The following is a 23,587-nucleotide window of genomic DNA, read 5'->3' on the forward strand; positions in this document are numbered from 1 at the left end:
GTTACTCAAGGAGATCGGTAATTTCTACATCTAAATACTCTTTAATTTGGATTTTTAGTGTTCTTGAATAAATTTATACCTAATTTGATTTTGATGATTTTTAGTTTAATTATGCTTAAATTGTTTGTATAACCTAGATTGATGCTATTTAACATGATTAGAAGCCTTAAACTTCAAATTTTGAGTAATCTAGGGTTTGTGTTCTTGAGCAAAATTGGGGCTTTTTGATATAAACGGGTTATGGCCGAATTTTATTGTTAGTTTATACTAAATTGAGTAGTGTAACATGTTTAGGTTGCTAAATGATCAAAACTTTGATTCTAAACATGAATTTTTAAGTATTAAAGTGGACTTTTTGAGTCAAAAATGCATGAACTCGATTTAATTGATATGAATGCCATTTGAAACTTGTTTAATTACTAGTAATGATTATTTTGACATATTATTTGAGATAAAAGCTAAAGAACATTGTATACATTTTCATATATGTTTATTTGTAAAAGTGTAGAATTGTTAATATTGTGAAAATGCCTATAAAGTTTAATATGGATTAAACATGTCATTATGATTGTTTTGATTTATGATTTTGCTAACACTAATGCATATTTGGATGCACAAAAATTGTGTTTAATGTGTTTTGCAGACTGAAAGGGGTGAATCTTCATCCGCATCCCAGGCTTTCAATGCTCCTCCTGAGAATGCAGAAGAACAGGAGATTAACAACCAATATAGACAAAATCTACCGCATCAATTCATTTCATATTCAAATATAGAATTGGCAGATTTACACCCTAATTTAAGGTTTGACAGACATTAGATAGATTATCCAAAATATCAGAGGAACTTGCACACCCTTCAGTCTAATGTTGTTGAAGTACCCAGGGTAATAGATTGGGAACCGTTAGAAACAGTGGGATTGGCCGATCCAATCAGAGAATTACTTACATAAAGGTATGGTAATTCTACTTTTAATGATTGGGAACGTTTGTTTAATATACGTAGGCGTGTATATAGAGAATGGTGTGTGGAATTATTATGTAGTGTTGAAATAAATGATCGGGTAGCTACCTTAACCGATCGGAGTTTTAGTAGATTTTTATTAGGAGGTGTGATGCGCCATATGTCTCTACTAGACATGGCTCAGGCTTTGTGTATATATACGCCTGAGGAACTAGCATCTACTGATTGTCAAAGGTTGATAGTTAATGGTAGGAGGGTTGATGAAAATTTTTATATGAATGGAATATGGAGTAGAATGACTAGGCATAACCGATTTCGTCGGGGGAATAACTCTTATACTGATATTGATAGAGCTGAGCTAAGAGTAATCCATAGGTTCTTAGCAAAATCGATTACACAGCGAGGTAGGAACAAAGAGAAGGTAAATGAGAATGATTTATTTTATCTCATGTGTATTCGAGACCCACAGAGTGCTGTGAGTATACCTTATTGTGTGGGTTATTATTTATCGGCTATGGTTAGGGATTTACGGCCTAATAGTATAATAGGAGGTGGTATCTTTGTTACTTTAATTGCTGAGTATCTCGGTGTCGATAGAAGTCGGGGGGGATTAATAATTGCAGCACCAGAACCCCGTGATACAATTAGTTTGTAAGTATATCATGGTGCTAAGGTTTTAGAGAAATGACATAACGCTGCAGCACCATATGATGGCCATCATCCACAGGTCGAAAGAGATCAGCAGCAAGGTAATGCGGGAGGGGGGAATCAGATGATAGAAATACAAATTTTTATGGCTCAACATGAGTATGAAATGGCTAGACAACGAGCATTTCAAGATAGGCAGTATCATCAAAACCAAATCATAAGTCATTGTACACACATAAATACAAACTACATTCATACTCCAATGCCCGTATTTCCTCCCTGGACTATACAGACCCGACCACCGTACCCTACATATGACCCAGCACAAGCATTCTACAGCACATACGGCTATGAATGGGATCCCTACTGGCACCATCCTCATCAACCCTAATTTTCTTTTATGCTTATTTTTATTTATTTGGTAACTTGTAATTTTATACTTTTAATATTTCTTTTGATACTATAATAGTTTTTATAATTTTCTAACTTTTATTATTAGATTTTTAATAATTTTTGAATGTGGGGTGATATACCCAACTTCAAAAATATGTATATATATGTTTGTAGTTTATCTCATGTATAAAACAGGGTAAAACAGCGCACTTTCAAATACTGGCATTAAGTTCAGCAAAAGATACTAATTTTGATGACAAAACGAAAAACAAATGTGATGTAATGACAAGACAGAATGAACAAATGATGTGCACCATTTATCATTCAACAAACAAACGCCAATATGTTTGGAAACTTTGGTAAAATTTAATCATTTTTCTACGCTAATCACCCTCAATAATTTAAATTGTTACTGATTTCTTGCAAATGAGGACGTTGCAAGATCTTAAGTGTGGGAAGGGGTTAAATTCTTTCGGATTTTTAAAATTTTAATTTAAACACTTGGTTACCATTAAAAATACTAGTAACGCAGTAGTTGTATTAGAATCTAGTGCTCTCTGATAATAAAGAACGGCCCTAGTCTTATATACTGACTACCCAATTCTAGTAAAAATTTTCAAAATTTTCAAATAAATGAATTCAAAATCATGTTTATACATAGTTATGAACGATAAAACTAGGTGTTAACACCGAAATTATTGTTACCTCGGAAAGGATATAAATTGAAAAACAACTCAAAACGCTTGAATTCATTTAAAATGGAATAGAGGAAAATAAAAAGGCAAAGAAAGGAAAATAAAAGCCAAGTGTGGAAAAAATTTACCAAGTTATTTAGAACATATATCACATATTTTTGTATAAATAATTGAAGATACTTTTGTTTTGGACGATATTAATCAGTTTTACCCAGATTATTATAATATAAATGGAATTTAAAAGGAAGTAAAAGTCTTTCGAGAAAAAGACACACGCTTCTTGATTTAGGTCAGGAAGTTGTCGTCCAGACCAGTTGTAGAGTCTACGAAAAACCTTGAAAAGTTTTCTCGAAAATCAGCTGGAAATTCACAGACCTCAGCATCAAATAGGGTCGCCATGTGGTCAGACTTATCCTAACCATGAGAGGATCTGTCTCGTACAATGGGGGGCACCGTGCAAATTAGCTTATAAGACTAATGAACCAGATCTCCAGAAAGGATAATCTCCTTAAAAGATCAAAAATCAGCTTTTAAGACTAATATCACTCGATCCTTGAGATTGACCTTAAAGATTGAGAATTCAAACTCATAGAATTTAATGATATCTAAACTCGAGCTTGAACGAGAAAATATTTTGATCAAATTAAAACCGATTTGTTTTCTGAAAACCCATTTTTAATGCGTTCATTACCATTGAACGTAAAATCCTAAGAATTCACCGGAATTCATTAGGTCACCTGAACCAAATCGGGTGTCAACTGTAAGAACGATGGTTGCATAGCATGGTCGAAGACAGGACCTTGTGCCAGACCAAAAAAACTATAGGGTGATCTTTACTATTGCTCCTACATAGGATAGTAATTGCATCCGACACGATATAGATCATAATCAAAAGCATGTCATGGGACATTGCCTTAACAGTTGCTTGTTCAACGCTTTCCTTTACAACTGGACGGTAGTTTACCGAAAGGTAATATACGGAGCAAGTATACTGGACGTGTTGCTTTCCCAATACAAGGTTAGCAAGTGGGTGACACAAAACCATAAGTTTTGAGCTAAAATTTTCAAATCTGAAACCCACAAAACCCACAAACATTTTGCAAACACCGGTGAAGGGTTATTCCGGAAAACTTATCTAGGGTAAAAGCTAGATTGAATTTTCAAAAAGATCAAATGTTTTCATAAAGATTCAATTTCCTTAAAGGATCTAAATTTTCATAGTCATGTGGGACTGTAAACCACAATGTTACTACCATTGTTCATACCGCCGTATAGAAATCACTGATGTACAAAGTGTGAAGAATAAAAAAGTGATTCTAGTATTTTTATTTCAAGACTATATTACTTGAGGACAAGCAACGCTTTCATAAGCATTATCCCTCAAGAAAGACAAGTTTTTAGTTGCAATTGTTCTATTTACAAGTGATATTCATTTAAATAATAAAATGTGAAGACGAAAGACAGATTCGACGAATTGAAGACGCAAATGACCAAAAAGCTAAAAAGTACAAAGTACAATCTAAGTGGTTCAAATTATTGATAAGAAACGTCTAAAAATTATAAGAGTACAAGCCGTGAAACACAAAGTACAAGATATTAAATCGTACGAAAAGGTGTTTAAAAATCCGGAACCGAGGCATGAACCAACTTTCAGCGCACGACGCAATGGACCAAAAATTACAAGTCAACTATGCACAAGAATATAATAAAATATATTATATAAATCTCCACCAACCAAATCCGTTGAACCAATAAAAACGATTGGTAAGAACCATATTGTTTTACCAACTCCAACGGTAGTGCTTAACAATAATAAAACGCCTAAGTTGGGGAAGATGAAGTAACAACTAATGATGATCTGATAACAAAGAACCCCGTTATTGATACGAAATTAAATGACCCCGTTATTAATAGTTCAATGAAGAAACTTATTAAACGGATTCGCGATGCTAGAACCAAGGGAAACTTTAAGTTATGTAACCGGTTAGTATCCAATCTATCGCCTAAAGAAAAGGCGAAACTGGTTGAATTTGTGGATATTACACAGGAATCCGACCAATGGCTTAAAGCAAAAGTCACAGATATGCAAGTTGATTATGGTCCAAGAGAAATTGACGATGAAGTTAATCACAATTTCAAAACCACAGATACCTAAATGTGGGGAGATTCAAATGTTCTAAGAAATAATGCTGTCTAGAGTTATTTGTTCTGTTCTCGTGTAGTTCCGATAATGGAATTCGATTGGTCTTTTCCACTAGCAGACACTAAAGAACTAGTTTTCTCCCTCCATTCTGAATTTTTTTTGTTTTGTAGGTTTTGTATAAAATTAATATGCAATTTTAAATTTAAGTTTTGTGTGAATTTAAAAACAAAATTTACTTTATTTCATCAAGTTTAAAAAATGATTTCTAAAATTCATCGTAAGCTAAAGACTAGATCATAGAATGGAAATTGCTTTGCCCGAGGGCGGGACGAAAAATTTTGTTATCATTATTTTTAATTTTATCGATCTAAAGTATACCAAAAAAATTAAAAAACCCAAAAATCTTTGCTTTTAAAACACTCGCTTTAAAACGACAAATTTTAATTATTCATTTAAATTGTTTTAATAAATAAAGGTTTTATAAAATATATATATATATATATATATATATATATATATATATATATATATATATATATATATTATATGTTTGTAGTTTATCTTATGTTCAAAACATGGTAAAACAGCTCAATTTCAAAGACTGGCATTAAGTTCAGCAAAAGCTAGTAATTTTAACGACAAGACGTAAAATATCAAATGTGATATAAAACAATATGTTTGCAAACTCGGTATTTTTAATCATTTTTCTACACTAATCACCCTCATGAATTTAAATTTTTACTGATTTCTTGCAAATGAGGGCATTGCAAGATCTCAAGTGTGGGGAAGTGTTATAAATTCTCTCGAGTTTACACTTAGTTTAATTGCCAAATTTTGTGAAAATTTAAAAAAATTTTCAATTAAATGAATTCAAAATCATGTTTATACATATTTATGAACGATAAAACTAGGTGATAATACCGAAATTATTGTTACCTCGGAAAGGACATAAATTGAGAAACAACCCAAAACGCTTGAATTCATTTAAACTGGAATAAAAGAGAATAAAAAGGCAAAGAAAGACATATATCACATATTTTTATACAAGATTATTGCAGGTACTTTTGCTTTGGACTAAACTAATCAGTTTTACCCGATTTACTGCAATATATTTGAAATAAAGATGGATCTACACGATGAATCAATTCCATCATTAAAAGGAAGTAAAGTCTTCCGGAAAAGACACGCGCTTCTTGATTTAGCTCAGGAAGTTGTCGTCCAGACCAGCTGTAGGTTGACGAAAAATCTAGAAAAGTCATCTCTAAAATCAGCAGGAAATCCACGGGCCTCAGCATCAAACAGGGTCGCCATGTGGTCAGACTTATCCTAACTATGAGAGGATCTGTCTCGTAAAATGGGGAGGGCACCGTGCAAATTAGTTTGATAAGACCAATGAATCAGACCCCCAGAAAGGATAATCTCCTTAAAGATTAAAAATCAGCTTTTAAGCCTGATATTACTCAATCCTTGAGATTGACCTTAAAGATTGAGAATTACAAACTCATAGAATTCGATGATATCTAAACTCGAGCTTGAACGAGAAAATAATTTGATCAAAAATAAAACCAATTTGTTTTCTGAAAACCCATTTTCAATGCTTTCATTACCATTGAACGTAAAATCCTGAGAATTCATCAGAATTCATTAGGTCACCTGAACCAAATCGGGTGTCAACCGTAAGAACGGTGGTTGCATAGCATGGTCGGAGACAGGACCTTGTGCCAGACCAAAAAAATCATAGGGTAATCTTTACTATTGCTCCTACAAAGGATAGTAATTGCATCCGACACATTTTAGACCATGAACAAATGCATGTCATTAGACATTGCCTTAACAGTTTCTTGTTCATCGCTTTCCTTTACAACTGGACGGTAGTTTGCCGAAAGGTAATATACGGAACAAGTAAACTGGATGTGTGCTTTCCGATACAGGGATAGCAGTGGATTACACGAACCTAAAAGTTTTTAGCCAAAATATTGATCCACAAATATATTTTGCAACACTGATGGTGGATCAAATCAGAAAACTTATCTAGGGTAAAAGCTAGCTTGAATTTTCAAAAAATCAAATGTTTTCATAAAGATCCAATTTCCTTAAAGGATCTAAATTTTCATAGTCACGTGGGACTGTAAACCACATCGTTACCATCATTGTTTATACCTCCGTATCAAAATCACTGATGTATAAAGTGTGAGAATAAAAAAGTGATTCGAGTGAAGTGTGATTTAATTTCAAATTCTGTATTGCTTGAGGACAAGAAACGTTTAAGTGTGGGGATATTTGATAGAGCTCCAAATGAACATATATTTAGTAGCAATATCCTTCCAATATGTAAAGTTTTTAGTTGCAATTGTTCTATTTTCAAGTAATATTCGTTTAAATAAATAAGTGCGAAGACAAAATGCGAAAATGAAGATTTGAAGATGCAAACGTCCAAAAAGCTCAAATGTACAAGATACAATTCAAGTGGTTCAATTTATTGATGAGAAACTTCTAAAATTGACAAGAGTGCAAGTCGCGAAACGCAAAGTTAAAGATATTAAATTATACGAAAGGACGTTCGAAAATCCGGAACCGGGACATGAACCGAGCATCAACGAGCAAGTCATCGGACCTAAAATTACAAGTCAACTATGCACAAGAATAAAATATAATATATAAATAATTATATAAATTATTTATATATTATATTTATAATTAAATAAAATGTCGACAAGCTAAGTTCCAAACAAGTGTGAGCTGGATTCAGTACCTCCGCACTCGCGGAGCTGTGAGGCACAAAACCTCCGCACTCGCGGAGCCGCCAGGATCAAAAATGTGCCTATAAAAGCTCGAGCTTTCTGCTGAATCCATACACCATCCGAATTCAATCTCACTCTCTGTTTAATATATATATATATATATATATATATATATATATATATATATATATATATATATATATATATATATATATATATATATATATATATATATATATATATATATATATATATATATATATATATATATATATATAAATATAGTTTAGTTTTATATTAGTTTAGTTTGGGTAATGTAAAGGTTATTATACGGGTTTTAAAATCGAAATTCTGTCCGTGTAAAGCTACGCGATAAATAATCAATGTAAGTTATGCTCTCCTTTTTAAATTAATGTCTCGTATTTAAGTTATTATTATGCTTATTTGAGCTGAAGTAATCGTGATGTTGGGCTAAATATTAAGACGGGGTTATTGGGCTTTGGACCATAATTGGGGTTTGGACAAAAGAACGACACTTGTGGAAATGGGACTATGGGTTATTAATGGACTTTATATTTGATTAATATAGAGATTTACAATTTGACGTAGTTATATATAACCACATACGCTTGATCGGGTACGGTAGGCAGGATATTTATAAAGACTAATAATTGTTCATTTGACCGGAAACAAGGGATGGATTAATAGTCAATGGACTCATTAAAACAGGGGTGGATTACATACAAGGGTAATTGGTGTAATTGTTAATAAAGTATTAAAACCTTGGATTACACGCAGTTGATAACCTTGTGTAATCATTAAACAAAGTATTAAGACCTTATTACGGTTTAAATCCCCAATTAGTTGGAATATTTGACTTCGGGTATAAGGTTAATTTGGCGAAGACCCTCACACTTTATAATTATGACCGATGGACTATTATGGACAAAACCAGATGGACTTATCGAATAATACAGGACAAAGGACAATTAACCCATGGTAATAAATAAAAATCAAAACGTCAAACATCATGAGTATGGAAGTTTAATTAAGCATAATATATTTTATTTCATATTTCCTCGTACTTTTGTTTACTGTCCTTTTATTTATTGTCATTTATTTTACGCACTTTAATTATCATCATTTATATTTACGCTTAAAACTTAAAATCGACAAACCGGTCATTAAACGGTAAACCCCCTTTTATATTATTGTAATATATATTTATATATTTTGTACAAATATAGTTATATAAAAATATAGTGTAAAATAAGTCGTCTCCCTGTGGAACGAACAGGACTTACTAAAAACTACACTACTCTACGATTAGGTACACTGCCTATTGTGTTGTAGCAAGGTTTAGGTATATCCCATCTGTAAATAAATAATTAAAACTTGTGTAAATTGTACCTTATTTCGTATTAAAAATAACAGTATTTCGTAACCCACGCTGCACACATCAAGTTTTTAGCGCCGCTGCCTCGGATCGAACCTGGGTCACCCACGTGACAGGCGGGAATACTTACCACTATACTAAAATAATATATAATAATTAATAAAAACGATTGCGCTTATGAAATATATGTTCATTTTTAGCATTATCACGGTGAGTCAGCAACAATAGTAAGCGAGGTAGCACACGTATCCGAGTCACTCTCGAAGTCAAAGGTCATGGGCACCATGTCTGACATCTGAACAAGGAAAAATAACTTTTTCCATGTCAGTAAGACATATAGCAAGCACGTAATCAGGCACTACAGCATCCTAGCAGTACATAGCATGGCAATCGTAACAGTATTAAACAAAAGTAACATACAATCAAAGACAGATAGTAGCATGCAGTAGCAAGAAAGTAGCAGCATACAGCAAGTTAACATAGCAGTAAAGGTAAGCAGTAGCATGCAGTAGTAGTAAGCAGTAGCAAGTAAACGAGCAAGTTGTAGATTTGTCCTATTAGTGAATCCTACTCGGCTCAGTCAAAACTCACTAATGCAACCTAATTCCCTACAACTGATGCTCTGATACCAAATGTAACGCCCCATACAAAACCATCATGTACGAATCGTCAAAAACAGGTCCATTACACGGTATAATACTACATGTTGTTTTAAAACAAGTTTTGTATTCAAAAAGGATAACATTTTACAAAAGATAACGTGACACAAAGGTCCTTATAAGCCATTATTCAAATAACATAAGTTGTGAATGCAAGATAAAAGTTCCATGATTGAGACATCTCTAAGTAATGCAGCAAAAGTCTAACACAGCGAGTCTGTAACAGCAAGTCTAAAACACCAAGACAGCAAGTCTAACAGCGGAAGCAACAACGTCTAAGCACCTGAGAAATACACGCTTAAAAGTCAACACGAATGTTGGTGAGCTATAGTTTATATTCAGTAATGTAGTGTAGACCACGAGATTTCGTATTCAAAACAGTATGAAAAGTATATGCTTATCCGTGGGCACCCGGTAACTAACTTAACGTAATAGTAATACCCCCTAAAAGTACACTTGGCGAGTGCGTATGTTCTCGAAGTATCAAACACCCATTAAATGCTAGCGCGACTAGCCCGAGTGGGGATGTCAAACCCTATGGATCCATATCTAATATTCGCGTTCACCAGTTCAAAACCAATGATTAAACGTTACCGTCCTAATGGGAATCTTTAAGCCGTTATATAAACCACACATATGTAAAGTTTAAGTACTCATGTCAAGTAAGTAAAACATAAAAAGCGCATGTATTCTCAGTCCCAAAAATAGTATAAGTAAAAAGGGAAGCTATAACTCACAGTGAATAAGCAGTAAAAGTCGATATGAAAGGTATGCAGGTAGTAAGTCGGTCCGAAAGGTCATCAACCTAAGTCAAAGGTTACTAAGTCAGTATATTGTCCCAAAAGGTTTAAAAGTACGTAAGTAAAGTCCTAAACATCATTATCGTTATCATCATTCGTAAAAGATAAAGTAAGTTCTCATCAAAAATAGAGATCGAAACAAAAGGCTGACTTCGGACAGCTGCTACGACCTTATGCAAAATGAAAAGATGTGTGGTCAGTGGCCAAGGCTCCATATGTGAGTCCTCTAACCGCTATCCAATTTTCAGAACCTAACTCGTCTTCATTTAACTGTGGCGATGGTTTAAGTGCGAGTAGGTCAGAATTTTCAGCACGTCGTTACAAAGGCGTAGTGACTTTCGAAAGGCTATAAATTATAAACCGTATATCGGATTTAGGAGAGGCTTAAACGAAAAGTCATCTACTCAAAACGAACTATTTGAAAATAAATTTTTTAGAAGTCCAGGAGTCTGATCAGACCCCGAAAACAGCAAACAATTGCTCCGGTGGGTTTCTTGGTGCTTGATGCTCATCACGGTTCTCATCCTTGATGCGTGTAAGCTTCAAGTGTATAACTCTTTGATGTTTTAGAATCACTTTGACAAAGTTTCAACCATAAACAAAAAACTAAGAGTAAAAGCTAACATTCTACAAGTTTTGAACATCAAGGTTGCCTCTTTATTGCATAAACCCAATAAAGCTTCAACCTTTGTCCTTTTTTCACAAGTTTATTCATATTCATCATATGTGATGATGAAGACTTGATATTTGTCATCACAACAATCACAAAACAGTTTCAAGTAAGTGAGATCTACAATAATAACTTAGATCTCAAGTATTAAGAAAATCCTAAGCTAGAAAGCTTGGATCTTTACAAGATTAATGAGACCATAAGCTAGAAAGCTAAGATCTAGTAAAAGTAATGAGACCATAAGCTAAATAGCTAAGATCTTTAACAAAATAATGAAACCCTAAGCTAGAAAGCTTGGATCTTTAATATTCTTGAAGATCCTTAAAGCAAAAGACTAGATCTTCAAGTTACATGAAGATCATAAACACAAGTTTTGATCTTTATAACAAAATAAAGAAATCATAAGCTAGATCTAACAAGTAAATGAAGATTCAAAGCTAGAAAGCTTGAATCTTTCATGTTCTTGAAGGATTCAAACCAAAGTTTGAATCTACAAGATATAACAAGATCAAGAAGCTAAAAAGCTTGATCTCCACATGATGATGATGATGTCGACTACAAGAAGAAGAAAAGAAGAAGTATAAAACTTGAAACTTACACTTTTTAGAGTGGGAAAGACTAGAGAGAGAATAAGAGAGTAAGTGTGTGTAATTTGTGAATGAGATCAAGTGTGAAATGTGAGGAATTAGCATGGTATTTATAGGAGGTGATGGGGTGGCATGGTGGTGGTGGCCGTTGGCCATGGGGGGACAAGGGGGACAAACTTTTGCTTTTTCGTTAATGGTTGTCTAAAGTTGGTGCTTATGTTGGGATCCCATGCAACAATTGTGATTATGGTTAACCAAAATGCTAGTATGTTCCCTCTAATAAATGGGCATTTGTCTTACATTTATATGATTCATAAAATTATTAAAATTGGGCTAATTAAATAGTCCATTTGCTAGAGTAGGGTGGGCTTGAGTCCTACAAGGTAGAAAGTCCAACAAGACTAACTAGTGAGCATAAGTAAATTACTAAGCGTAATTAAGCAACCAAAAGCCCAAGTAATTATTATTAGAAAATAACAATTAGTATTTCATAGTCATAATATTCCAATTACGACAAAAGTTAAATGTGTACTAAAACATATAGCTCGTTCTCAACGTCAAGTGACACTAACGGTCGTAAAAGCATTCGGGGATCAAGTTAAGTAACTAAGTACTTAATGGCACGTTGTATGGTATAAACGAAGGTAATTAATCATGAAATAAGATCCCAGAATATAATATAGCTCAGTACGCACAAATACGCAGTTTCGCAGAAAGTAACAAGCACAAAAGCAAGTCGAAAAAGTCTGGTCGTTACATTACCCACCTGTTAATGAAAATTTTGTCCCGAAATTTTAAGCTGAGGTAGACGGTAGAGTTGTGAAGAGGTGAGGATACTTCTGCATCATCTAATCCTCTCATTCCCAAGTAAACTCGAAAATGGCGCTATGAGTAAGTCTTCCTTAAGGCTTACCCCCGTTCGAAGCAGTTTAGATTCTGAAAATGACATTTTACTAATTTTAAAAGTGAATTTTACACTTTTAGATCTTAGAAAAAGTAATACCTACACATGTGAATTGTTGTGCATGTTTAAATACCATTATGATACTTATTTTTATTTAATATTTTATTTAGGTACATCGAAAATCATGTTGGGGCTACTATCTCACCACTAACCACAAAACCTTGCTCCTTTTATAACGTCTTGGTTTTATAACCTTATTATTGATTTTGTTTGTAAATTTCATATTTAATGCGAATATATGAGAGTGTACTTTCATTTTGATGATAATTAATGGCCGCAAAACACATATTTGAAGTCACTACATTCCCCACAAAATCGGTCCAAATTTTGTGGAGAGTTTTTCTAAAAATTTTCAATTGCAGATTAGGCCCATTTTCGCAAGATAACTAGAAAACGGCGCTACGAGCAAGAGTTCCTTAAGGCTTTCCCCTGTTCGAAGCAGTTTAGATTCCGAAAATGACATTTTACTATTTTTAAAGGTGAATTTTGCACTTTTAGATCTTAGGTTAAGTAATACCTTCACATCTGAATTGTTGTGCATGTTTAAATACCAATATGATACTTGTTTTTATTTAATATTGTATTTAGGTACATCGAGAATCATGTTAGGGCTACTATCTCACCACTAGCCACAAAACCTTGCTGCTTTTATAACGTCTTGGTTTTATTGTTCGAGTATTTTTAGCCGCTTTTTATTTTCTAGATTTATAACTTTGTTTTTGTTTTTGTTTCTAAATTTCATATTGAATTCAAATATATGAGAGTGTAGTTTCGTTTTGATGATAATTAATGCAAAATACATATTGGAAGTGACTACGTTCCCCACAAAATCGGGCAAAATTTTGTGGAGATTTTTTCAAAAACTTTTCAATTGCAGATTAGGCGCATTTTCACACGATAACTAGAAAACGGTGCTACGAGCAAGACTTCCTTAAGGGTTACCCCCGTTCGAAGCAGTTTAGATTCCGAAAATGATATTTTACTATTTTTAAAGGTGAATTTTGTACTTTTAGATCTTAGGAAAAGTAATACCTTCACATGTGAATTGTTGTGCATGTTTAAATACCGTTATGATACTTGTTTTTATTTAATATTTTATTTAGGTACATCGAGAATCATGTTGGGGCTACTATCTCATAACTAGCCACAAAACCTTGCTCCTTTTATAACGTCTTGGTTTTATTGTTCGAGTATTTTTAGCCGCTTTTTTATTTTTCTAGATTCTTAACCTTATTTTTGTTTTTGTTTGTAAATTTCAAATTGAATGTGAATATATGAGAGTGTAGTTTCATTTTGATGATAATTAATGGCCGCAAACACATATTTGAAGTTACTACATTCCCCACAAAATCGGGCCAAATTTTGTGGAGAATTTTCCGAAAAATTTTCTATTGCGGATTAGGTCCATTTTCCTAAGATAACTAGAAAACGGTGCTACGAACAAGAGTTCCTTAAGGATTTCCCTGTTCGAAGCATTTTAGAATTCGAAAATGACACTTTAAAATTTTTAAAGGTGAATTTTGCACTTTTAGATCTTAGGTTAAGTAATAACTTCACATGTGAATTGTTGTTCCTGTTTAAATACCACTATGATACTTGTTTTTATTTAATATTGTATTTAGGTACATCGAGAATCATGTTGGAGCTACTATCTCACCACAAGCCACAAAACCTTGCTCCTTTAATAACGTCTTGGTTTTATTGTTCGAGTATTTTTAGCCGCTTTTTATTTCACTAGATTCATAACTTTATTTTTTTTTTTGGTTCTAAATTTCATATTGAATGCGAATATATGAGAGTGTAGTTTCATTTTGATGATAATTTGTTAGGTACCCGAGAAGGAGTAAAACGTGTTTCCCTAGCCTTATGGAGGATCCTTTATACGAGGGCTATATAAAGGATCCAAGGCTCCCTAGATTAGTTAACATTAGCCACCAATTTTTAATGTATTCAAGAGAGCAATGGAATATAGTTGACTATTTTGACTAATGCTCTCTACATTCATGTGGTTTATTGTTCACATTCATGGTATTCATGAGATCTAGGATCCTGCAATTGGTATTAGAGCTTAGGCCTTCATCACATGAAGGAGATCTTTTTGAATATTATGAATGTTTTCCCTCCACCTTCGAAACCTTCAAACCAAAACACATACATCTTCAACCAAATCTTCAAACCTTCATCATCTTCATCAAGAAGATATGAAGATCTTTAAATTTTTATGAAAAATTTTCGGAAATTTTTTTCGAAACCGAATCTCACTTACCGAATGTAAACCGAACCTATTTTTTATCATTTACCGAATCTCAACAAAAACACAAACACAAACACATTCAAATGAGATTCACCGAAACCGAATCTCATTTTACCGAATCTAAACCGAAACTTATTCAAATTCATAATTCCAAAACACAATCACATAACACAAATCCTTAACACCTAACTACAACAAATCATTATTCATTACATTTATCCTCTTCAGATTACAATACATCATATAATTGATTTAATATTCACTACCTGCTACAGTACCTATGTTCTTCATACTGTTCACGAGTACAAACTCACAAATCATTCAATTGATGATGATTCATTCAAAGCAAATATAGATTCATGATCCTTACATCACTCTAAAGACTCGTGATGTGTTAGATTCAATGAACAATAATAGATTAGAGTGATTTAATCTCGAGTTCATCGTTCTTCATCATCTCAAGTCGTTGAGGTCCTCGGAGTGATTCAGTCCATCTCAGCTCTAATTACAAAGAGATTCAGGTTTCTGGATGATCACTTAAACTTCATGAATCATTGAATCTAATGCAACAACATCACAGATCTTAAATTCTCGAAGTCAAAGCTTGTGTTGGTTTGGTTAACAAATCAATTACGTCAATTCTGTGCGTTTCAGGTTCTATGGATGATTATCGAGGGATCTATACGTGATTTAGAACATATTTCATGTTGAATTCATCACTTGAAAACATCTAGAAATTCAATTTGATTTTCGTGTTCATAAAGATGAACTTCGATGCTGTTCATCTTGGATATATGAATTTCTTGCTGTTTTGATGATTATCTCCTACATAGATCATCTAATCACTGCTTATTGAGTACCTACAAATTGTTTTCAACCTTTAATTTGATGGATTATTTGATTTTTCAAATTATGGTGGCGGTTCCTATTGACACTCAAGAACAAATTCGGTATTCCTACTGTGCTTTGGCATTGCTGATTATGATTGATGATCATGAATCGGTTACTGTAACAACCTCACATTGGGCCTAGTGGTAATTGTCTTAATTGCCCTTGTGTGTTATTATATGTTATTTTAATAATTATATGTATATAATTATTTAATTATATAGTTGAGACCAGTTTGTGACAAGGGTCACATAACGGGTTTGTTTATTTAATTTGGACCTCGTTTGGACCACTTAATGTGGTGTTTCGTATTTTAGATAACTGGTAAATACCCGTGTGTATCACGGAGTAGGATTCTTCACTATGAAGAAAGCCTTGTTGAGTTAAATAACCTTGCTTCTTCTTATATCCTCTTTTGGAAATATCAAACACCAAACTATTACTCTCAAATCCTCACAAACCCTAACCCTTGATTCTCGTTTTTGTGTTAAATTGAAGTTGGGAAATCATTCCTTGTGATTTCACGAATCTAACAAGGTAAGCTTGTTTAGGTATTGGTAAAAGTGGATTTTATGTCAAAAAGTGATTTGAATGTGTTGTTTATGTCAGATTGATGTTATAAAATGTTTGTATATAAGTTATATATGTTTCCTAAGTGATTTGTAGTGTCAAAATAGTACAAAAACGAAATTTGGGGCTCAAAATGACGAAAACAGAGACCTGATGCTGATGAACATCTCCCGTATAGTTGCAGGATGCATCCGTATGGTCACGGGGTGTATCCGGGCCATTTTGAGTGCATCCGTACGGTTGCAGGGTGCAACCGGGCGGTTGCAGGTGTTCCCGCGCGGTTGCAGTCTGGCAGCTTTTTGGAAAACTTGTTTTGGCCGTAACTTTCAAACCGTAACTCTATTTTTGATGAATAAACTACCATTGGAAACGTAATGAGATTTACTTTCTAATGGTTAAGTTTTAAAACACTAAATCAAACTTTAATTTGGGTCAAAATGTTGGGATTGTGTGTATGCCTCGTTCTACACGCGTGGGATAGTTGCAATTGGATAGGAAACCATGTAAACTTGTCATATATGGATATATTAGGCTATATGATGTTGTTTAGAATATTAATTGATGATATTATTGATTAGATATGTGCTAACTTTGGATATGATATTCTTAGGTAATAAGGGAACGGAGAAGGCTCAGTAATATAAGACTTCTGAGTTCTTGCTATTTATCAGGTGAGTGGGACTATCCTAACTTTTATATGTATGTAGTAGCAGGTTATGCTACTGATGTCCTACCTTGTATACCTGATTTGATGAGTATATGATATATTGTATTGATTGATGCATATATGTGCACCTAGGTAGTGTCGGATAGTTTTCGACATCCAGCCTTGGGTTTTGGAGGCTGAGCAGAGGTCAAACTTAGGTTATGAGGTTGGGTTCAAAGTGTTACTATTCGTGTAGTATAGTATTGAATAACGCATCCCCTGCGTTCGGATTACTATGTGAGGGAGACTGTAACAGGAACTATCGGTAAACTCTAGTCCGATCAGCTAGGTGTGGAATGGCCCGTACTGCCGCCGATCCTCTGTTACTGTGTTGATGGTTTATTTGTTGTTATGCAATTGTGCTTAGCTTGATGCTAGATACCTATGACTGTTAGGATAATTCCATTCACTTAGCTTTATGCTAACCCCCCACAGTTTCTCCCTTGCAGGTTTAGTTTTGCATGTTATAGTTTTGGGAGTGATTGCTTTTAGATATGTTTGACAGGCTACACTCTGATGTCTGTATTTTGATACTATTAAGTTATGGTTTTGTAATAACGTAACACCTGGTTACTGTAATAACTGTGCTTTGGGTTATTACTTCAATATGTTTGTAAGTATAATATATGTTTATGTTACCGCCGTGATTTAAAAAAAAATGTACGGTGTTACAAGTTGGTATCAGAGCGCAGGTTTGGCAACGTGTACACACGGATGTCATGTTCCTAAACCTTGTTTATGTTGTGTCAAACATATCCGTGGGGTAGAGTTAAGTGAATGTGGAAGTTATATGTTAGTCTTAGGTACTAACAGGTTATCTACTAAGCTTTGGTGAGATGATGTGCAGTACAGGTTAAAGATGACTGACGGACAACAGAATTTTCATGCTCCCCCGACCCCGGGTATCTTCAGAGCTTCGACAGAGGGTGAAATATCAGATGAAGATCAAGGAGAATACATCCAGAGGTTGGAAAGCGAGCTACAGGAAACTCGGGAAAAGATTACAGAACTAGAAAATACTCTTTCTACACATACCCTAGGGGCAAATGTGGAACCGCCACCTCCTGGTTTTCCATTTCCCTAATATGGGCCTGCACCTACTGGGAGTTCATCTCAGCAACAACAACAGTACCAGTTTTCGTTACCTCCTCAATTCCAAACACCACAGCCTAATCAGATACCCCTCCAAACTAGAAATCAATATCCTAACCAGTTTATATACACTTACCCATTGCAAATGATACCGCAACCAGTTGTTGAAACTCGAAAGAAATGTACATTTAAACAGTTCATGGATTGTAAACCCCCAGAGTATTCTGGAAGTACAAACCCGACAGACACCTTAGATTGGCTGCGCGAAGTGGATCGAGCATTGGATGCTTTTCAATGCGAACCTGAATTGCGTGTTACTTATGCAATCCGACTTCTGAAAAAAGAAAGCAATGGGCTGGTGGGATTCTTTGACTGCCCAGGTGTCCAAAGAACAGTTAAGTCAAGTCACGTGGGAACAATTTTCAGCAAAGGTGTGCGAGCAATATTGTACTCCTTACAAAATTTCCAAGATGAAGCGGGAGTTTATGAATTTAATAATGACTGAGCAGATGTCAATAGATGAAGTGATCGAAAAATACACAGACAAACTCCGTTTTTTACAACAATGTCTTCCTGACGAACAATCTCGAATTGATCAGTTTGTTGAAATGATATTTCCTGAACACCGATCGATGGTGAGATTAGCAATAACTTTGCCTCAAGCGTTTGCTATGGCAAGAATGGTGGAAGGAGATGTCAAAGCTACCAAGAGTCAACAGAGAGAGCAGGTGACGCAACCAAAACAAGCGACAAGCCAGACGAGTCAAATGAGCAATAAGTCTAGGAGGTCTCACAGTAACCAACAAAGAGGTAGGTTTACTCAAAGTAGTGGTAGTGGGAATTAGAAAGTGTGGTGTAATGTATGCAAATCATCACATGCTGGTCCCTGTTCAGATTTGACAAAAAGGTGTACAAGGTGTGGAGCGATGGGTCATGATGTTCAAGTTTGTTCATTCTGAGAGAATTTTTGTTGGAATTGCAAGAAATTGGGTCATCGATCAGCTGATTGTCTTTCTGCAAGGCGAGCTAGCTCTAGGGTAGGGGCCGGAGCAAGAATAATATCAGTCGGAGGATCCTCTGCTTCTTCAACTGGACAGAAGCGAAAGAATCCTCCACCACCTGAAGCAAGAGCCTTTCAAATGTTGGTTGATACAGCTACTGAAATCGACGATACAATTACCGGTATGTTTCTGATAAATTCTTCGCCGGCTCGTGTGTTATTTGATTATGGAGCAAATCGCTCTTTTATGTCTGTTACACTATGTGATAAGTTGAAATTGCCTATCAACGTATTATCTAAACCTTTAAGAATAGAAGTGGGTGATGGTAGAACGGTTCCAGTCACAACCTATGTGTCTGGAGTAACCATTGAAATAGATGGGAATGAATTCCCTATGACTTGTCTTGTTATGACTATACCGAGCTTTGATGTCATATTAGGTATGGATTGGTTAAGCCGCCATAAGGCAAGTATAAAATGTGATAAGAAAATAATTCATTTTCCTTTGGTCGATGGGACACGGGCTATGGCCCGAGGTGAACGGGGCAGGTTTAATTGTCCGTTAATTTCGATAATGAAAGCAAAGAAATCGTTAGCCAAGGGGTGTGATTCTTCTCTCGCATACGTGATCGATGCTAAGAAAGAAAAGAAGACGATATCTGAAATCTCAGTAGTATCCGACTTCCAAGAAGTCTTCCCAGATGAATTGTCAGGTTTACCGCCAGTTGGGGAAGTAGAATATAAAATCGAGTTATTGCTGGGATCCACACCAGTTGCTAAAGCTCCTTATCGATTAGTACCGTCCGAGATTCGTGATATGATGTCGCAAATTCAGGAGTTTCTAGATCATGGGTTTATTCGACCAAGTTCTTCACCATGGGGTGCTCCAGTGTTGTTTGTAATAAAGAAAGACAAAACTCTCTGTATGTGCATTGATTACAGAGAACTAAATAAAGGACAGTAAAGAACAAATACCCGTTGCCGAGAATTGATGATCTGTTTGATCAGCTACAAGGGGCATCGTACTTCTCTAAAATTGATCTTCGATCAGGTTATCACCAGGTTCGGGTAGTCGAGGAAGATATTCCGAAGACAGCTTTTCGTACAAGATACGGTCACTATGAGTTTTAGTTACGCCGTTTGGGTTGAAAAATGCACCAGCAATATTCATGGATTTAATGAATCAGGTGTGCCGACAGTTTCTCGACAAATTCGTGATAGTATTTATTGATGATATTTTGATTTATTCGAAAACAGAAGCCGAGCATGCTACACATCTAAGACAAGTGTTAGAAATATTGAAGCGAGAAAGGTTGTATGCCAAATTTTCTAAATGTGAGTTTTGGTTAAGAGAAATGCAGTTTTTGGGTCACGTTATTTGCCAAGAAGGTATCAAAGTAGATCCATCTAAAATAGAAGCGGTAATGAATTGGAATTCACCAAAGACTCCGACAGAGATTAAGAGTTTTCTGGGTTTGGCTGGTTATTACCGGAGGTTTATTAAAGATTTCTCAAAGATCACGGGTCCATTGACCAAGTTAATCCGAAAAGATGTAACTTTTCGATGAAATGATGAACAAGAAAATGCCTTCCAGACATTGAAATGCTTGTTGTGCCAAGCTTCGATTTTAGCGTTACCTAAGGGTACAGAAGATTTCGTTGTGTATTGTGATGCGTCATTAGCCGGATTGAGTTGTGTGTTAATGCAGAGAGAGAAAGTTATTGCCTATGCCTCAAGACAGTTGAAAACTCGTGAGAAGAATTATCCAACACATGATCTAGAATTAGCTGCGGTTGTAATAATTATGGGGACATTACCTTTACGGAACTCATTGTGTGATATGTACCGACCATAAGAGTCTTCAACATATCTTCTCACAAAAAGAATTAAACATGCGTCAGAGACGGTGGCAAGAGTTAATCAAGGATTATGATTGTGAGATTCGTTATCATCCAGGAAAGGCAAATGTAGTTGGAGATGATTTGAGTCGAAAGAAATCCACTGACAATGTAAAATTTATACGAATTGAAATTGTGTCAGATTTGATTGATCGGTTAAAGATAGCCCAATTAGAAGCTTTGAAGAAAGAACATTTGAAATTAGAGATATTAGTAAAGCGAAAAGTGAATTTAATTGACGATTCTCGTGGATTAAAGACTCTCAGTAACAGAATTTGGGTTCCCTTTCTCGGAGGGTTGAGGGATTTAATCTTGAATGAAGTGCACAAATTGAGATTGTCTATCCATCCTGGAAGTACGAAGATGTATCATGATCTGAAACCTTTATATTGGTGGCCAACAATGAAGAAAGATATCGGACATTACGTGGAAAAGTGTCATATATGCGCCCAAGTAAAAGCTGAACATCAAAAACCTTACGGGTTGTTACGTCAACTTGAGATTCCTCAGTGGAAGTGGGAGCACATAACGATGGATTTCGTGACAAAGTTACCCCGAACCCAGAAAGGTCATGACATGATTTGGGTGATAGTTGATAGATTGACTAAAAGCGCGCATTTTCTGGCTACAAGTTAAACAGCTTCGCTCAGCAAGTTAGCTCAACTATATGTGAATGAGATTATAGTTCGACATGGAATTCCATTATCTATTGTATCAGATAGAGATTCGAGGTTCGTATCTAATTTTTGGCAGAGTTTACAGGAGAATTTGGGTACTCGAGTTAATCTCAGCACCGCGTATCATCCTCAAACAGACGGTTAAAGTGAACGTACTATTCAGATGTTAGAGGATATGTTAAGAGCTTGTGTATTAGAGTATGGAGGATCGTGGGATTCTCATTTACCTTTGATTGAATTCGCTTACAACAACTCGTATCACTAAGTTATAGGCATGCTGCCCTATGAAATGATGTATGGTCGTCGATGTAGAACGCAGACTTGTTGGTTAGAAGCTGGAGAAAAACAGTTTGCGGGTCCAGAGATTGTACAGTTAACTGCAGAGAAAGTGGCAATCGCACGCGAGAAATTGAAAACCGCAAGAGATAGACAAAAGATGTACGCCAATCCGCGCAGACGGCCAGTTATTTTCACCGTAGGTGAGCAGATATACTTGAAAGTATTGCCCTGGAAAGGTGTTATTCATTTCGGTAAAAGAGGAAAGTTAGCTCCGAGGTACATAGGGCCATTTAGAATACAACAAGTGTTGAATGATCAGACAGTAGTATTAGATCTTCCTGCTGGGTTAGCTGGTATTCATAACACATTCAATGTGTGTTATCTTTGTAAGTGCAAGGTAGAAGATGAAAGTCAAATTCTACCACTGCAAGATTTGAAAGTTGATATGAATAAGAAGTTAGTGGAAGAGCCTGTAAGAATTGTAGACAAGAAGATTACTAAGTTACGGCATAAGCAGATACCGATGGTATTAGTTGAGTGGAAGCACATCGTAGGTTCAAACCTGACATGGGAGACAGAAGAGTTGATGAGAACTCGTTACCCTCGTTTGTTTAACCTTGACTAGATTCCGAGGACGGAATCTCCTTTAAGGGGGTAGATTTGTAACAACCTCACATTGGGCCTAGTGGTAATTGTCATAATTGCCCTTGTGTGTTATTATATGTTATTTTAATAATTATATGTATATAATTATTTAATTATATAGTTGAGACCAGTTTGTGACAAGGGTCACAGAACATGTTTGTTTATTTAATTTAGACTTCATTTGGACCACTTAATATGGTGTTTTGTATTTTAGATAACTGGTAAATATCCGCGTGTATCACGGAGTAGGATTCTTCACTATGAAGAAAGCCTTGTTGAGTTAAATAACCCTGCTTCTTCTTATTTCCTCTTTTGAAAATATCAAACACCGAACTATTACTCTCAAATCCTCACAAACCCTAACCCTTGATTCTCATTTTTGTGTTAAATTGAAGTTGGGATATCATTCCTTGTGATTTCACGAATCTAACAAGGTAAGCTAATCAGATTTTCATAGCCAAATCAGTTCGCAAAATGGGTTTTTGTTTAGGTTTTGGTAAAAGTGGATTTTATGTCAAAAAGTGATTTGAATGTGTTGTTTATGTCAAATTGATGTTAGAAAACGTTTGTATATGAGTTATATATGTTTTCTAAGTGATTTGTAGTGTCAAAATAGTGCAAAAACAAGATTTGGGGCTCAAAATGACGAAAACAGCGACCTGATGCTGATGAACAGCTCCTGTACGGTTGCAGGATGCATCCGTACGGTTACGGGGTGTATCCAGGCCATTTTAGGTGCATTCGTATGCTTGAAGGGTGCAACCAGGCAGTTGAAGGTGCAACCGTGCGGTTGCAGGTGCTCCCGCGCGGTTGCAGTCTGGCAGCTTTTTGGAAAACTTGTTTTGGCCCTAACTTTCAAACCGTAACTCCGTTTTTGATGAATAAACTACCATTGGAAACATAATGAGATTTAATTTCCAA

The 23,587-nt window shown here is 35.1% G+C and overlaps 1 protein-coding gene across 1 annotated transcript; it reads left to right on the forward strand.

Annotated features, from left to right (window-relative positions):
- The first annotated feature begins 22,016 nt into the window (after window positions 1–22,016).
- LOC139902551 (uncharacterized) lies at window positions 22,017–22,646 on the forward strand. The gene has a single exon (XM_071885162.1). It carries the CDS (start codon window positions 22,017–22,019, stop codon window positions 22,644–22,646), a length of 630 nt encoding a protein of 209 aa, XP_071741263.1.
- The last annotated feature ends 941 nt before the right edge of the window (window positions 22,647–23,587 follow it).

This window comes from Rutidosis leptorrhynchoides, chromosome 3, assembly GCF_046630445.1.
Source record: "Rutidosis leptorrhynchoides isolate AG116_Rl617_1_P2 chromosome 3, CSIRO_AGI_Rlap_v1, whole genome shotgun sequence".
NCBI classification, from domain to species: domain Eukaryota; kingdom Viridiplantae; phylum Streptophyta; class Magnoliopsida; order Asterales; family Asteraceae; genus Rutidosis; species Rutidosis leptorrhynchoides.

Coding starts and splice junctions, on each gene's coding strand:
- LOC139902551 (XM_071885162.1), top strand. CDS start 22,017: ATGCTGCCCTATGAAATGATGTATGGTCGTCGATGTAGAACGCAGACT.